Raw genomic sequence first — 19,475 nt, 5'->3', positions numbered from 1 at the left:
GATTAATTCGATAATAATTACAAAAATAATTAATACATCAGTAAAATATATCACATCCAAACGTATCTCTGACAGTAGTCACATCTAAGATGAGTTGTCATTTCATTATCATATACTGACATGCACTGTTTACTTCAGTTTACTCAAATCAACGTGAACATTTCGTCACGCCATATCTGGATTAGTAGAGTGATCAGCCAGTTACAAACATGTTGACATTTTGTCCAATATGTGCCAACGTTTTGGTTGTGGAAGAGGGGCCGAAGTGTTTACGTTTTGCGTGCAATACGTGTCCGTACATACAGAACATTACAAGAAAGGTGCAGTATTCACTGTAATCTGTATTGTACATAAGTGACTTAAAATGTATCCAGAGACCATATATGTTTTAGATGGTGTCTGATGTATCAGACGCAAATATCACCTAAAGTCGTTATTACCAAACTATAGTTTTAATGACGTGTAAGTGTCTTTGACTGTTTGATGCTGGGAGTAGTATGTGATTTAAAAACAATAAAAAAAATGTTTCAATCATGAGAACAGAAGATTTAGTAAAATTTCTTTATGAAAGGGATATCTAAACATTACACTCATGATGTGTGTCTCATCTTGATGGCGATATAGTAGCGATTCAACTTGAAAGACATATTGATTGATTCTTGTTTAAGCCGGCACTCAGCAATATTTCAGCTGTATGTAAATAATCGAGTCTGAACCAGACAGTCTAGTGATCAACAGCATGAGCATCTTTCTACGCAATTGGGATATGATGACATGTGTTAACCAAGTCAGCGTGCCTGTCCACTCGATCCCTTAAGTTGCCTCTTATGAGTGAGTGAGTGAGTTGAGTTTTATGCCGCACTCAGCAATATTCCAGCTATATGGCGGCGGTCTGTAAATAATCGAGTCTGGACCAGACAATCCAGTGATCAACAGCATGCGCATCGATCTGCGCAAATGGGAACCGATGACATGAGTCAACCAAGCCAGTGAGCCGGACCACCTGATCCTGTTAGTCACCTCTTGCGACAAGCATGGGCTAATGAAGATTCATTCTAACCTGGCTAGCTATTCTCGAAAGGTTCGTAGCCCTACGAACTTCTTAAGCCCATTCTTAACACATTGGCTATGATCAAAGTTAAGAATTCTTAGGGCTATGAACGTTTCGAGAATAAGGGCCCTCGACCTTCACGGGTCACCTCTTATGACAAGCAAGAGTTGATGAAGACCAATTCTAACCCAGAACAAGTCCAACTTGTAAGATATATACTAGGAGTCTAAATATATGTGTGACACTATTTCTTGAACACATTGGTAGATTAGATAGATCTGTCTGAGAGGTTTTGACCCCAACAGGTTTCCGTACAATTCTCAATGATCAGCTGATATAGCCTCAGCCTTCATTAAAATGTGCAGTTTACTCTTAATAAAACTAAAATAGACAGAATTATCTTAAAGTGACAAGAAAAGTGCATGCCACTGTAACTTCTTCATGATGATGCCCTCATTTTGCCTAGTGACTGACAGTTGTCACAATGTCAGTCATGTGAGGTGTGAAGTGAAACTGGGTTTTACGTCGTGCTTGAGAATATTTCGCTCATATGACGACATGCATGTGTGAGTATGTGTATGTGCGGCTGCTTGTACTAGCCCAGACTTAAGCTGGTTTTATAGTGCTAGCCCACTGAGATACCATGCCGCAGTGAAGCATGAATACCCCACTCAGACACATTATACCAGTCCTTGTTGTACCCATTAATGCCGAACGCCAGGCAGGGACCAACAAGTACCATATTTTAACGTCTTTTGGTATGGCGCAGTCGGGGATCGAACCCGCGACCTTCCGCTCTCCGGGGTCAGTCATGCTGGTTGCTAGATGACATCAAAGATAATCTGCATAAAAATGTAAACAAACGTGGCACCCATCTGTAGTTGAATGACTGTCTCATCTTACATGATTGATGACATACAGATCAGTTATGTCCTGTACATATATTTATATGTTTATTTTTAAACAGAAAACAATACAGTAGTGATTAGATGAATAAACATTTGCCAGATTTGGGAGGTGCAATGTTTAGTCTGTTGTATGGTAGTCTGATCTTCCTAGCAAGTACGAATATTTATCATTGCACAGTCTCAGTATATTACTAATTTTTAGGTATCAGTATCTATGGAAATACCAAATCTGACGTTCAAAAAGCTCAAAAAACAATTTTGTTTCTGTTTGTTTGGGTTGGGATGGTTTGAGATACAATGTATTGTCATGCTGAGGACAAATTCTATCCATAAATATAATAATACAGGGGTGGACATAACCCATTGCCCGACGCCCCAGTCAAGTGTTTTTTTCTGCCGGGCAAGCAAATTCGCATATCACACTGTACCGGTGTCCAGTTGACTTTCCAATGTTAATTATGTTGTTTAATTAAAAAATCAACAAGAAAATCGGCCAGTATAGTGGAAAAATTATCAGGGCAAGTGATTTTACATGTGACACTGTACCGGAGTACACTAGCAATTTTAAAGTTATTTCCACCCCTGTAATAATAATAAATGCGAAACTATTTTTCTGGCCATTATCACTCACAGATGTCCTCAGTCTGTTCACCTTTCATCCTTCATCGGGCTACCAATGGCAGTGCTAGGGCTTCTGCAAATGATAATTCATTGTAAAGTAGCCTTACACTTTTGATATCATACTTAGTGACATACCTTTGTTATGTATTGCAGTTTTCATTACCTTCCCTTCGATCAAAGATTAAACATCATAATACATTAATCTGAATGAATAAGTTTGTGCAACCAAATCAGGGATTATATTCAGAGTATGTGTTAATCTGATTGTTTTGAAAACCCTGATCTGGGAACTGATTAATCTCTTGACTCACAATAGACAAAACAACAGGACTCAAGATCCAAAGCCAGTGGCTGCATAAAGTAGAATCTGCAGAATTTGTGTGCTTCAGCAGGGTTTAACATGACGCGTGATTCCTGCGTATTTGACGCAACAATTTTGTAAATGACTCTCAAAATATTATCATACGAGTCAAGTTTGACGCAAGTTTTATGGGTGGCCCTCACAATTCAGTTCAATAAAATCGATTTGATAAGCAAAAAAAAGATATTGTTCGATGAAGTTTGACTTTCACAGAGCTGTCAGATTGTTCCAGAGAACTCAGAGGAGACAGTAATCCTGGCTGTTTGAATTGAACAATGCTGTAGTTTCATTTGGTGGTGTGACATACACAGTTACATACTGAGAATGATTAACATAAGGATTTTATGACTCCCAAATATTGAAAATGACTCCCAAAAATAAATATTGTGAGTCACCATGACTCCCATTTTTAAAAGTCTGTGTAAAAAAAACCTGCTTCAGACACCTTGAATCAGTGTTCCATCTTCTGTCTTCTAGAGAAACCTAAGCAGCGTTGCCCAGATTCTTTTGTTTCCAGCGTATTTAAGTGCCTCAACACTTATATGATGATATTCTTTGAGTGTCTGCCCATCTAGCAGCAGGTTGATGGCTTTATCTCTTGGCCATGCCATGCCAAAAGATAGTAAAAGATGGTATATGTATCATCCAGTGTTTTTTTCTGTCGGGCAAGCAAATTTGTATATCACACTGTACTGGTGTCCAGTTGACTTTCCAATGTTAATTATGTTGTTTATTTAAAAAATCAACAAGAAAATGGACGGTATGGTGGAAAAGTTATCAGGGCAAGTGATTTTACATGTTCCACTGTACCGGAGTTCACTAGCAATTTCAAAGTTATTTCCACCCCTGTGTATACATGAATGCCTTGTCTGCTTGGTACTTGGCTTGAAAGGGATCAGGCAAGGACGTTGACTGAGAGTCAGTATGCTGTCCATGGTGTATCTGTAAGTGAATTAATCAATCACTGCTTTTGTCTTGAGACCTGTGTTTTTGGATCAACAGTTGATGATACTAACTGTGTATTTCATCGTCCTGTGTTTCAGATATCTCACAAGAAGTACCCCAAGTTGAAGGAGGTGGATGATGTACTTGGTGGAGCTGAGGCCTGGGAGAATGTTGACTCTACAGCAGGTAGGGCCTCAAATTGTGTTTGTCTCCTGTTGTGTAATATAGGTTGTCATAATTAATTAGCTTGTCCGTCTGTTCATCCATTAGTCGGGGCAGTGGGGTAGTCGGGGCGGTGGGGTAGTCTAGTGGCTAAAGCATTGGCTCGTCACGCCGAAGACCCGGGTTCAAATCCTCACATGGGTGCAATGAGTGAAGCCCATTTCTGGTGTCCCCCGCCGTGATATTGCTGGAATATTGCTAAAAGCGGTGTAAAACCAAACTCAGTCAGTCAGTCAGTCAGTCATCCATTAGTCTGTCCATCTGTAATAATCTTTTGTCATATCCTGAAATGGGTTGTCCGTAAATGATACTTAGCACACACAGAGACTGGGTTGAAAACTGGTACCTTCTGCCATTTAGGGATGTGTATATTGTTTTTATTTTGCTTCCATGGCAAGAGTGAGTGAGTGAGTATGGTTTTATGCAGCTTTTAGCAATATTCCAACAATATCACAGCAGGGGACACCAGAAATGGGATACACACATTGTACCTATTAGGGGTGACTATTGAGGGGGGAACAACTACTGCGATAGCCATAGTCTATTGCAACATACTATTGCGATAGTGATAGTCAATTGTGACCAACTATTGTAATACTATTGCAATAGTTTTTCTCTCCTTGAATTGTCTCATTTGAAGTAATTTCTCAAATGAATGTATAGTTTATATGAAATAAAAACAATTTGAAGTAGTTTCAGTCTCTTCTAATAACTGACAAGAAACTTGAAACACAGATCAAGTAAACAGTTAAAGCATAAACTCAGTGAAGCTGCAAGTCTGCACCCAAATATCCTGTATTTTGCACTGTGCATTTATTAAAGGAAGTCAATTACTAAACTATTGATAGTCACACGTACTATCAATGCATCAATAGTTTTTCGTTTCCACCACTGATTAATTGCTATCGGAGGCTCAACAATTCCAATCCATCGATAGCTCAATGCATCGTTACAGCCCTAGTACCTATGTGGGGAATTGAACCTGGGTCTTCAGCTTGACGAACGGATGCTTTAACCAGTAGGCTACCCCCCTGCCCCTCCATGGCAAGACGTTTAATGTTGATTCAGTTCATATTGGTATGTTTGTCCACACTATGTCATGTATATTTCTGAGACTTCCTGCTATTCTTTCATTATGTTCTTGAACATTTGCACTCACAAAGACCATGCTCTAAACTGGTGCCCATTGCTCTTAACAGATTTGGGGCGGTGGGGTAGCCTAATGGTTAAAGCGTTCGCTCATCACGCCGAAGACCCGGTTCTCCCCACATGGGCACAGTGTGTGAAGCCCATTTCTGGTGTCCCCCGCCATGATGTTGCTGGAGTATTGCTAAAAGCGTCGTAAAACCAAACTCAGTCAGTCAGTCTTAACAGATTTGTAGGGTTTATTTTGTGTTTCCTTGGCAACGAGTTTGACTTTGATCCTGTTCATATTGTTTTCTTTGTCTGGACCATATCTCTTGTACTACCATTGTTCTTCAGAGAGTCCTACCAGATGTCTATTGTGTTTAATTTTGTTTGTCTGATGGCTTTGTCTTCGTGTATTAGATGGCTCTATGAGAACAATAAACAGATACTACAAGTCTCTGAAAGCTCCTTGTCCAGTGTCCTGTGGCTGGTAACATTTCTGTTGGGCTAGGTGAAGTTTATTCCACCTCGCTCTACTGTCAAGTAAAACCAGAGCTCCAGATAAGATTTAGCTCATGTGGGTACTGTACCCAATGTATTTTTTGGAGTGGGTATTATGAATGTTGAGTGGGTATTTCATTTTCCGTTACCCACTGCTTTCAAATATGTGAGTATTTCAGTCATTTTACTCACCTAAGTATTATGTCATTGAGTAAGTTTACTAAGCAGGTATGTTCTGCCTTATGTCATACCTAATCAAAACCAACTTAAATATAATGGAAATGATTTCATAAAAAAATCACTCATCCTGTACTGACAGTACAACACTTGTCCTATACTAACAGTACAACTTGAAAGCAATCAATGTCTTTTTCATTACGCAAGCTATTTTTATAAATATATTCCGTACGCATTTGTTTTAAACTTTTTGCGTATCTAACATTTTAAATGCGTAATTGGTACGCAACAATTATTTTTCAATGCGTAATTGGAAATTTTCTATGCATATTTTACCCGGATACGCAGCTTATCTGGGCCTCTGTAAAACAACCCTTGATTCCTTACCATTGCACCCCATTCAGTTCAGATTTACTTTGTACAACAGATTTACGTTAGTGCATATCTTGTCTGAATATAATTTTGAGTCGTGTCAGTATTGCCTGGTTGTCCAACAAGGAAAATATGATAGTTCCATGACAACTCTCACCTCCACCTAGGGAAAATATGGCTATGTTATTTACAGCCTGTTTTGGTTACTATGCAACAGACTGCCATAAGTGTCCAGGGTTTTCCTTCTCATAGAATTCCTTGTTCCCGCTTTGCTGACCCAACCTGATCACTTCCGTAATGTGGCCTTAAAACACTCAACCACTCTCGATTGTCCTAGATAAGAAACCATTTGTTGACATTTGATTCATGTACATGTGATTTAGGTTTATCCAGTTTTTAGGTTTATGATTCATGGATACAGAAATTGAAAAGTCATTAATGTATACATGTAGTTAAAAATTATGGGCAGCATGATTAGGGTCCGCTCATAATTAATGGCTAGTGGGGTTGATGATGATTTTAAGGGGGGGTCTCCCATTTTGTTCTTGGGAGATAGGGGCATCGTCAATCGTACCAGGGGGTCGTCATTGATTTTGTGCATGACATGCAGGGGGGTCACTTACTTTGTACATAATATTTTATGGAGGGGAGGGGGCATTCACATTGAACATGCTTCTCAATAATAATGTAACAATCATCATCACCCCCATGATGGAAATGGGAAAGATGACATAAGGGAGATAACTCTTGACAACTTGTCAGCTCTTGCTGTCTAACACATGGTTCAGCATATCACTTTCTTTATTTTTATTAATAATTAGTAAGAAATAATAAACAGAGGTATCATAACCATGATTGTTTTACAAACACTTAATAGAACAGATCTAACTGATTTGGAAGTGGCTGAATTTAAGTCCTATTATGTACAAGATGACAAAATGCTTGCAGACTGTTTGAAAAAGTGATCACCTATTAAAAACTTGAACAACATTTTGTTCAAATTGGGCATTAACATATTTGGGAGAACATCTTTGATGAGGTTACTTATTAGAACATTACAAGAACATCTGATGTATATTGACATGCGAGACAGGTAAATGTCTTCATTTAACAAACTACTGCATTAAATTCATAAAATTTGTATGTTATCATTTCCTGTTTTTTATTTGAGAATTATATGTTCGTATTTTATAACTTTGCACTTATGAAATTTTAAAAGTTCTCACCTTTTTATATTTTCTTTGGAAATATAGCCCTCAAAGTTAATATTTGACCAAACTGTCATTTGCTCAGTAAGTCTTATTTTCTAGGTAGCCATTGGTAAAAGCAAAAAGCCAACCCAATATTTAAGGAGCCCAAGCCATTTAATATTATATATATATTAATAATATGTTTTAGAATTTGTATTGTCTGGTTGAATTTCTCTGAAATACGTAAGTCCCACATTTAGATAATGTGTAGGCAGGCATTTCTGTTTAAAATTTGAAGTATTATCTGCAAAGTCTGTCTGACATGTGCAGGTTGTGTAGAACAACACAAGAAAGTCAAAGTGTTAGTCTTGGAATTAAATTTTAGACATGCATGCTTTGGTAAACCATTAATTTTTCTATTTTTCTTTTCATAAAAACACATTTAGATTTACATTACACTGCTGCTAGTGTGGCTGATTAATAGGTATCTTCCTTTGCTGGTATCAGGTCATAATCACGTTCATCATTACTATTATTAGTTCCAGTCCTAGTTGTTGTCAGTCACGACTTTAGGTGGTACGATCGTAAAACACATGTTAGAAGTTCCAAACCTCATGAATGGTAGATTTTGAAAATTTTGAAAAACTGTTGCATGACACTTTCAAAGTGTCCAATGTTCATGTGCATTTATACAAGTTCCACTGCAGTTAGGAAACTGGCAATCGAGAAAAAGCAGAGCAAATGTTGCTCAAGTTAATTCTTAGTGTATATACTTTTGGGTCCGACACATTTTATAGGGTTGATTTGGTGATTGGAACCACAGTTATTTTTATGTCAGGTTAGGCTCCTAATACCATATCCATTCTGATTATGATCCCTTGATTCACTAAACGTATGAGACCTGCCTGTGTTGGTTTTCACCTCACATTGACCTCACTCAATATACAGGGATTTATCAGGACCTGAGGTCCGAATTCAACCCTATGTTTTTTATGGATGTCAGTAAATATTGTCAAATTGTAATTAAAAATGCCTCAATTCACTCCTGTCACAGACGTACAAAGTTACGAAGCTAATTCCATGTTATTGTATTGATAGCCCTATAACTACTCTTAGAAATGGATGGACAGATCAGACAGAAATTTTCTCATCAAGTTGGACTTTAAGTAACTGTCAGATGATTTGTTCTTTCAAATATGTGGTGGCCAGGGGATATGTCATCTTCTGATGACAGTTGTATGGCTCTGTTATGATAAGCTGTATTTCACTGATAACTGAAAACAAGACCAAAAACAACAACAATAATAATGTATTAATACTTAGAGTAAATTTATTACATCGATTGAAATCTGAAAATTCAATTTTAAATCACTCCTAAATTCACAAAAATATGAACTAGATGCAATCCAATTTTGTAAGAAATAACCATTTTTTCCCTTACACCTGAGCATCTTATATGAGAATCTTGGATAAACACCATGGTGCCTTTGTATAAATCAACCTTAGCTCTAAGACTGCCTAAAGTTTATGGTTACCTGTGAAGATCCGGGTTAGAATATTGATCTTCAGTAACCCATACTTGTCGTAAGAGCGACTAACGGGATCGGGTGGTCAGGCTCGCTGACTTGGTTGACACATGTCATCGGTTCCCAATTGCGTTGATCGATGCTCATGCTGTTGATCACTGGATTGTCTGGTCCAGACTCGATTATTTACAGAGCACCGCCATATAGCTGGAATATTGCTGAGTGCAGCGTAGAACTAAACACACTTACTTACTATGTTAAGGTATGGGAGTCACGGTCACCTTAGCCCTTCCACATAACTGACATTCTGGTTAAAGCAGCATCAAACACAACTCACTCACTCATTCAAGCGTATCTTTACATGTATCTAACTCTTTGTAAAACCAAGTGCTGTCATTATAAGTACTTTACGCTTGCCACAGCCAGTATACCAACACTTCTTTGCCCTGCATTCATGTATAACTAGGCATAGGCTTCCGGTGTGCAGTATACAGTGTTTATTGCCCGTATTTATGGCTGTATTGCATGAAAACATATCAGTATCAAATGCTATGGTCTGTGAGTCATTTCTTTGAAGTAGGCTTAAAAGCATTCAAGCAAGTTGTTTAGTATTTGAGATAAGGAATATTATGTAAACGCAGACAGAAGTGAAGAGGGTCGCCTGACGTATGGTAGTTGAGAATTAACCTACAATTACATAAGGGCTTCAGGTTGCTATCTCAGAAAAATTGTTCAAAGAATAAATAGCGGGCTGGTGTAACGATACATTGGACTGCAGACTGTTGTGATACTTGGTGTTGTTTGTTTGTTGTTTAACGCTGCAACCGGCAATATTCCAGCTATATGTTGGTGGTGTGTAAAAAATCAAGTGTTGACCAGACGGTGTGGTACTTGGGGATAGGATTGGGTGCATTAGCATGTAGTATCAAAATACAGTCTACTGTATTACAGTTATAGTTGGTTCGTTTGTTTAACGGTGCACTCAGCAATATTCCTGCTATATGGCGTCAGTCTATATTTAATCTAGTCTGGACCAGACAATCCAAAACAAATGTAAAATATGGGTACACATTTTTGTAAATGAGAACTTGTGTGTGTGTGTGTGGTTAGGTTGGGTTGGTATGGTGGGTGCGCTTTACATACAGTGTGTTAGATAAATGCCAGCCATGTATAGATCTCTGCCACTGTGAAGATTCTTTGGGGGAATATATGCACATTATTCCATGCTTGTTGGTGTTAAACCAAACTCACTTACTATAAGATTGCCTCACTCACTAGTAACTCAAACATACATTTCCATGTCAACAATCTGAGACCATATATTGATGTGTTTTTTAAGTAAAATAGATGAAAATAGTCTACGGAACCTAACCCTACATGGCTGAAGGTAAGACATGACTCTCTGACCTTCTAAGTCAGTCTCGATCAAGGCTTATGTAGCCAAGACACATGACAAGGATTAAATCATTCCTAAAATGATTCTGCCGCCAGATTTTTGGAGGGGCTGAAAGTAAAGGTATAAGACCAGAGCGTGAATGTTAAGTAGAAGTAGATTATTAAAGTGTCACACCTTTGAACATACGAAGGTGATCTTGGAAATCATTGAATATGTTTTAAAAAGGCATATCTTAAATGTCTTGGACAAAGTTCTGAGCCACTATCAATACATCAATGAGTGAGTGAGTGAGTTTGGTCTGACGCCGCTTTTAGCAATATTCCAGCAATATCATGGCGGGGAACACCAGAAATGGGCTTCACACAATATGCCCATGTGGAGAATCGAACAGGGGTCTTTGGCGTGACGAGCGAACTCCTTAACCACTAGGCTACCCCACCGCCCCACATTACATCAATAAACAAATTTATACACCCAAATAAATTGACAGTACACACATGGTGAGAAAATGGGTAAGAAACAATAAAAGGACAAGATGATTTTCAAATATAAACTTTTTTTCCTGCAAAAGTATAATTTTAGTAAGGCTGGAGTAATTATTTCTGAATACATTAAGGTAACAAGGAGGATTCTGGTGCCAATAAAATACATAAAACAGTATCTTAAAAAGTAACCTGCAAAAAGAAAATGATTTTCAGTTTCCACTGTTCAAATATTACAACAATGGCATGACCTGTGTCCCATCAGAGTGCGGCACATAATGGGTTTCATAATTGACTAAATGGTTATTGACAATAATTGATTGAATAAGATGGTAATGCTCAAAAGTGTATAAAAGTAAATATAACGTTGGACACTTGTTAGTATTTGGCTATGATAACTTTTGTAATTTACCCCAATTAAGACACAGCAGTTGTATTAGCTGAACCATTTATTCATTGAAATGTGGAGAATGTTCATTTTATTATGTTTGACATGTTCGGTAGACTGTTTTATAAAGATCAAGTGATGCTCTCAGGCTTCATGAGATACATGTGACACTACCCAGTGATTACAATACCCCATTGAAGAATATTTCGCACATTGCTTGAGCTGAACAGAAACGTCTGACCTCTACCTGTAACTTGGTAATGCTTGAGGTCACAAATGTATGTGTGTTGATGATTTGTTGGTAGACATAGTTGGAAAAGACTTATCATTGATCATAAATGTCACTCATTATTTCCAAAGCTGCTTTATATAATCTGAAAAGCGTCTGAAAAAGCAGACGTCTGTACACTCTGGCACAATGGCGGCCTTTCAGCAGACGACAGAGTAATGGCTAACTGATTAGAGTTGTCAGTTGTATATTGATCTCGATCACTTGGAGTACAATCGGCTTAACATTTCACAGGAAATAGGTAGATAATACAGGTTTACAAGAAGTATAATCCAGACTAATACCCTCTACAGAAGGCAAACACAGCAGATCTCTGCTACAAAGTGTTCCGTACATCTTAGCATTTCGGTTTCTTTGAGCATTGTTACAAATATACAAAGGGTGTATGGCTGTGAATTTATTTAATGGCTACATTGAACTTGGATCGATTATGAGTAATATGATATGTAAATGAGGCTGACGTTTTTGTAGGAGTATTCATATGGTTGACGTTTAGATTGAGAATTGCGATTTGATATATGGAATATTGCTGGGCTGAACAGAAACAACAGAAGAATGTGTTGTATGGACCGGCTTAGGAATTGCTTTCATGCTGAAGTGACAGAAACAGGTCTTAAAGGCAAAAACTTTATGGAGGATCTGAAACTCTGGATATATTGAGGTGTGTATGGGATTGTGTAGCTATTCGCCTGGAATCTGTTTGCTATGTCCTGTATGCTGAACCAGGAATTTCCCTCTGAGGTGGTCCTCCTGTGTTCTTGAAGTCAGTGTTGTTGTTCTATTTTGATCTGGTTCCAAAGAAGATAGCATGCTAAGTTTTGATGGAGATTGTGCACTGTGATATCAAACAGTTAGAAGGACGTGAAGTGTGTTTATGAGCAGTCCAGCTTGTGATCAGATCAGTGTGTTGTTTTGAACGAGGGAATCTTCTCATCAACAATGTCGGAGTTGATGGACAAGTTTCTGGCATCTATTGAGGAAAAGTATGGCACATCTCGACGTCGTGCACGGACTGCTGGCAAAGTTTCTCTACCGTTGCGACTCAGTGTTTTGTCTAAAAAGGGTAGGAGCATAGAGAACAATCAAGATTTAGTTCCATGTTTGGTGTAAATTTGTTTGTTCTACGTTTTTGTTTTTTAATGATTAAATAAGCATTCAGTGAAGTCATTGACATAAGTATTCTGATGATTTCACTTCACCATGTTGTTGCATAATGCAGATTTTTACATTATGCATACCACTTTAGTATTGTACCTTCATAAATGCAAACATATTAATATGAATTCATAAATCATTGAATTACAGGATTATAAAGCACCACTTTAAAGATTCACTGATTTTTAATTTTGTTTTTAATAAACACATTTTCATGAAGTTCTCATGTAGATCATTAAAGAACTGATACGCCTCTTCAAATATTCTGAAGTTGGCGATATTTTTGCTATATAGTACAGTTATGTTTTTATTTATTTATGTTTTACAATTGTTTACTTATTATTGATGTAAAATTATCAGTTACATAAAAATTTCCTTGAATTTGTGCAGCTTAAAATATTCTGCTTTATATGATAAAAACTAGGTAAAGAAAACAATATATTTTCAGAAACCATAGTTACCTCTATGCATATGCTTTCCTGTTTGAATATCCCCATAACTGTAACTATGTTGACAAGAAAATGTTTTGTCTTCTTCAGTTTTCATGGCCTTTTAGTTATTTGTGTTTAAGTTTTCTCTTTGATTCTGTATTGTCAGATCATTATCTCACACTCTATATCATCGAAATGTCAACTCTTATGTACCCCCAGCTGAAATGACCATAAAATGACCATATCATACCACGTGCATAAATGGCACCAAGAGGTAGCATTCATTTAGCGATTTTAGTATTATGACCTTCATAAGTCAGATTTCAAGTATGGTAGTTATGATCATTCATAATAGAGTCCCATCAAATTTCCATCTCTTGTCTTTCAGAAAAATGTCCAAAGTGTGACCATCCTCGGGCATTCTTCATGCAGATACAAACCAGGTCAGCTGATGAGCCGATGACAACGTTCTACAAGTGCTGCAACATGCAGTGTGGCCATCGGTGGAGAGACTGAGACAGGATGTGGACAGGAAGATGTCATAGTATGGCTAAAGTGGTACACCAGCCAGCTTGGTCTGTTTGAGGCTAGGAGATAGCTGGAATAATGCTGACTTAGCACAAACACACAGAGATGGGCTTACCAGAATACATGGAGACTTATGTGATGTTACAGATTTGCCTGAATTGATGTTTGGGGCCACTAATGAGACCACTGTTTACCATCAGAGAATTTCCACGTATTCATATATTGGTGTCCGCCTCATTGAAGGTGACTGTGCAGGTTGCATCCCTCAGGTGTACCAGAAAGATGCGTTGACTCCAGAGACTTGCCATGATTGTGTCCAGGTTTGTGAGCACCAACTCAAATGTATGTGTGTGAAAGGTCTGAAGATCTGAATCAGTCTGGTGTTTACTCAAGCATCAAGCTGACATGATATGGCTGTGGATTTATTCCAAACTATCTCAGTCACTTTGAATGTTGGTTTTATGGCACTCTCTGTACAGTGTTAATATTGCGTGTGAATGCTGACTTGAAGCTTTACCTTATCTGCATTTATATTTTAAGAGTATCAAAATGGAGTCTTTACTGTGTATATTTCTGTATTAAAAGGTATACAAAGGACACCTTTTGTTTTCTGTTAAAGTGTACTTTGAATGAGAGAGAAGTTGCAATCATTAATGTTCACCATTGTTAGTTTCAGTCTGTTGGGATAGTTTTATAAAGCAGGGTTTAAAGAGTAGAGCCTTTCACACATGTTTTTTTAAGATGTGAGATCAAGTCTGGAGCATATAAACAACCTGAGTGGCTGAGTGTGAACACTGATTTAATAGCATTGCCTCTATGCAGCTACAAAGGATTAAGTCAGATGACAGAGCCTGTGAATCTGGGAGCAGTGCCATCTTACTCTTGTATGAGGGGTACACAGTATATGGTTTACATTAACTGTCGTCTTATTCCCTGTTTTTGTTGAATCCTCAGTCCCACTGTGGGTTAGATAGTTGACTTTATATGCTGGTGATCAGGCCCCGATTTCTCGAAACAAACTTAAGTCTGAGTTTTTACTCAAATTTGAGAAAACGCATCAAAATGCATTTCCCAGAATGAACTGAAGTCGATATTAAACTCAGAACTTAGTAGACAATTTGTGTTTGGTGGATAGATTACTTAATTTTTTGGGCTTTTGTATTTTAAAAATGCAGTTGAGTTAAAAATTCAGCTGTTTCAAATTGTCAAACTCAGTTTTAAATCTGAGTAAAAACTTAAGTTTTTTTTCGAGAAATCGGAGCCTGGTGTCCCACTCAAAGAGTGTGTGTTAGAGTCCCAGATGAGACTCCAGCCAAAAAGGGATTAGTACTTTGTGTTTTACTAAGAAAGTGCAGTCCCAGATATAACATTTTAACCATCGTTCAGCCATACCACGCAGCCTCCCTAAAAGTATATCCCACAGTGCTGATTGTTGTAACCTCCCATGTACATGCTGAAGCTGATCTTCCAGAACAACCATACCCATGAAGATCCGGGTTAGAATTGGTCTTCAGTATCCCATGCTTGTCGTAAGAGGTGACTAATGGGATCGGATGGTCAGGCTCCTTGTCTTGGTTGACACATGTCATCGTATCCTAATTGTGTAGATTGATGCACATACTGTTGATCACTGGATTGTCTGGTCGAGACTTATTATCCAGACTGCTGCCATATAGCTGAGATATTGGTGAGTATGGCGTTAAACAACAAACCAACCAATCAATCCAGACAACTACACCCTCTCAAGCACAGTAGGAAATGACCATTTGCTCTGTTTTGTCCCATCACAAGAGTTTTTATATATTCTTACTTCGAAATGATTGTTTTCACAAGTGCAGGTGTAAAGTCCTTAACCTATAGTATTCAATATTTAGATTATTCAATTGTGTAAAAAGACTGGTATAGAATAAATATGGACAAGAATTACATTTTACAAAAACAGTACCGGAAAAACATTACATTGCTTCATATCTTGAACCAATTAATAACTGTTTGTTTAACAGGCTTGATGTGCAGCAATAATTTGTAGTGAAAAGAATAATAATTTCAGATCAGCAATTTTATTTCATGTTCAGGTCAATTATTTTTATTCATACACAAACAAGTGCTTATGTTATTTCAAATAGAAAAATGATCTTTGGAGACTTCAATGATTGAGCACATTTTAATTTACCCTACAAGGCAACATGATGTATTTCCATTTGATTATATTTTAGACACCCATCCATACCCAAATGAAGTAACATGATGTCATTACTCATATACCATGTAAGTTAGCCTTGCAGTTAACAGGGACCATGTTATGGTGTCTTCAAGTAATCATGGTAAAGGGTTTTGAATCAAATGTCACAGATAATTTATCTCAGCCCACATAGCCTTGAAGGAGACGAAGCACCAGACCGTGAGGTATAATCACCTGTGTAGCTACCCTACACCAACGAGTTGACTGCAAATACGTCCAACAAGAGATATAATGTACCGGCTAAGTGGCAAATCATTTTACAGACAAAGGCAGATAACTCTTCAGCTCATAAACAAAGCTACAGCTGCACCCGTTAAGCGGCCTGACAATGGGTTAACCTGCCAAATGGGATAATAATAGATCTCGGACAACCTATGATTTTGTGAGTATGGTTTAACGCTGCTTCGAGCAACATTTCAGCAGTATGACGGCGCAGCTTCACACACTTTGGGCCCATGACGAACCGGGTCTTTGGTGTGGGATTTAACCTAGAAACCCCACCGCCCCCAGGCAACACAACTTGTACCCAGTTTGTTTCACGCCGCTTTTAGCAATTTCGAACATCACGGCGGGGACACCTTCTTCACACATTGTACCCATGCGGGGTATTCGACGGTCTTCGGCGTGACGACGCTTTAACCACTAGGCTACATCACCGCCCCAGAGATAACTGAATACATCGGGTGTTTCATGTCTGTGTTCATTCCATTGGTTGTCTGGTCCGCGATGGATTATTTCCAGGTAGCGCTCACATACCTGGAATATTCAGTGTGGGTTAAAGAACACCCAAATTGTAAACATGAACGGTTTGAACACTGCGTCTTTAAGCAGTTGGTAAAAAAACGCTGAACCTCAAACAGTGAGCATCTTGAATCACGACATGTCATGACTTTATTTCACCTCATCAAATATTTAACATACAACAACGGGATTTGGCTAAAGATCACCTGGTTCTATCAAGATGGATTGCAGAGGAAAATGATAATCCCTATGCATTCAAATGACTTGGGCGATTCCAGATTAGAATAGCTTGGTTGGTGGTGTTTATTGTGTCTCGACGGCTTTGACCTGGCTCATGGGTCCAAGGTCCAAGGACCGAGAAGTACTTAGAGTGCTTCCACAGCAGAATGAAACACAGAATCCAGAAAGCTCATCCGAACGTATGTATGAGTTTGCGTCCCAGATCAAGAAGATCGAGAAGGTTAATCGAGAGAAACGCACCCAGTCCGACCATGGAGCTGCAGTCCGTCGCCGTCCACGAATCTACCGTGAACTGGTCAGTCTATCTATCTATCCATAGACTGAAGCAACACTTCGTCAAAGGAAGAAAATCTCCTCTGCAGTTCCTGGATGCAGCTGGACACCTGCTCAAGCTGGCTTAAGACTCTGTGAAACCTCTGGGCGATGGGATTGCCTAGTGGTTAAAGCGTTCGCTCGTCACGCCGAAGACCCGGGTTCGATTCCCCACATGGGTACAATGTGTGAAGCCCATTTCTGGTGTCTCCCGCCGTGATGTTGCTGGAATATTGCCAAAAGCGGCGTAAAACTGAACTCACTCACTCTGTGAAACCTCTAACAACTGTGTCAAAAGCTTTAAGCTAATTTCTCTGTGAAATGTGTTAAATTCTCGACAATTTCTCAACTTATTGTCAGTGTGCTTAAGAATGTGCAAAACATTAATATTTATTTAATTGACATTGTTAATGTTACACGCATCCCCGAAATAAATAAAACAATATAACACCAGTCCTGTTTGTTATTCTATGTATCAGATTAATTAAAGCACAGTCACTTAGCATAGTGGACTAGTTCATTACTGTTGATGGTTGAACTTCAAAACCACTTATCAATAAAGTTGTTTTGATAAGACTGTAGGCAGAATGAACTATAGGCACATTGGGAACATCATATATCAATCACTGGATTGCTTGGTCCAGACCGCCCTCATATCATTCAGCAGGACTATCTATCTATCTATCATCTATCTCGGGATCGGGTGGTCAGGCTCGCTGGCTTGGTTGACACATGTCATCGGTTCCCAATTGCGCAGATCGATGCTCATGCTGTTGATCACTGGATTGTCTGGTCCAGACTCGATTATTTACAGACCTCTGCCATATAGATGGAATATTGCTGAGTGCGGCGTAAAACTAAACGCACTCACTCAACTATCTATCTGTCTATCCATGCATTCATTGACATTGCTCGTTTTGGAGTTTGAAGATTTACAAGTGGCAAGTGTCGTTGTTGGTGCTGGTGTTATCTGTACTTGTACCAGTGAAAAAGTTATCACAAGAGCCTCCAATATATGAAAGGTGTGCCCAGCAAGAGGATCTACGAGTAGCGATTCTGGTTGACAGATAATCCGAGTCTCGTGCCACAAAGCAATCCTATCTTCGTCTATCTAAGCCTGCATTGATTTATAGACATTTAGATAGTCGTAGCGTTAAGACCTGTTTTCTATCACACGTTCATCTAAATATACCCCTATCGTTTGAAGAGGGCCACGACCGGTCGAGTGGCATTAGGCGCCGAAACCCAGAGTTGTGTCCCCTGACAGAATGTACTCCCGCCCTTGATTCTTGTGCTCGTCTGTGATTTGTGTCACTTCAGGGTATTCTCCCATATTATCTTGAAATTACTTACTTACTTACTTAGACCTGACACCCCTCGTGGGGCATAGGCCGTATACTACAGATCTCCAGATCCCCCCCCGTCCTGGGTTTTCCTCTCCAGCTGGTTTCTTTCTATCACCATCGAGGTCACGTCTCCATGTGTTTTGGGGCCTGCCTCTGCTTCTTTCCCCTGAGGATTCCAAGCCGAACATGGTCCTCATATTCGATGTTCCAGTGCTGATGGTTCTGGACGATAGAAGGGTCGTCGGCTTTGTGGCTGATTGCTCGTCATCCTGTCGACCACTGGTTTTCCTCGTCCAGATTCGACCACTTATACCTCTGATTGATTTGCGAGAGTGTCATATCTTACCAGATAGGGAACTATTACTGTGTATTTTTGACTACGTGTGCCAAAGGCTCAAAGTGCAAGGGGGGCGGTGGAGTAGCCTAGTAGTTAAAGCGTTGGCTCGTCACACCGAAGACCCGGGTTCGAATCCCCACAAGGGTACAATGTGTGAAGCAAGGTATTAATTTAAAAACAGCACCCCAAAAACAAAATGAGTGAGTGAGTGGGCTTCGTACCCATATGGGGAATTGAACCCGGGCCTTAGGCGTGACGAGCGAACACTATAACCACTAGGCTACCACAACAACAACAACAAACATTTGCAATGTAGACAATAACAACACAAACTCATTTTCGTGAAAGCTTCTATTTCTGTTTTCATCTCAACACAGGACATATTAACAAGTTGTAAAACAGGTGGATTAAAACTCACTTCCCGACGTCATGTAAGTGGTAATTCTTAGCTGGAAGTGTACATCGAGGTTACCAAATACTAAGATCATCTTCCATGGTACACTTGACCTCGGATACGAAAAAACCCAACTTTCACGAAAAGCTGGCTTTATGCTTTGAAAGACTTTACGGGTTTTTCTTTTATCTT

The 19,475-nt window shown here is 38.9% G+C and overlaps 1 protein-coding gene across 1 annotated transcript; it reads left to right on the top strand.

The window, feature by feature from the left end:
* The first annotated feature begins 121 nt into the window (after window positions 1-121).
* Window positions 122-14,268, top strand: LOC124276217 (DNA-directed RNA polymerase III subunit RPC10-like). The gene is made up of 3 exons (XM_046711880.1): window positions 122-320; window positions 3,985-4,072; window positions 13,532-14,268. Exons 1-3 carry the CDS (start codon window positions 210-212, stop codon window positions 13,657-13,659), a joined length of 327 nt encoding a protein of 108 aa, XP_046567836.1. The 5' UTR covers window positions 122-209; the 3' UTR covers window positions 13,660-14,268.
* The last annotated feature ends 5,207 nt before the right edge of the window (window positions 14,269-19,475 follow it).

This window comes from Haliotis rubra, unplaced genomic scaffold, assembly GCF_003918875.1.
Source record: "Haliotis rubra isolate DU_JTF1 unplaced genomic scaffold, ASM391887v1 Scf207, whole genome shotgun sequence".
In the NCBI taxonomy this organism is placed as follows: domain Eukaryota; kingdom Metazoa; phylum Mollusca; class Gastropoda; order Lepetellida; family Haliotidae; genus Haliotis; species Haliotis rubra.
This window is presented reverse-complemented; position numbering and strand designations above follow the sequence as displayed.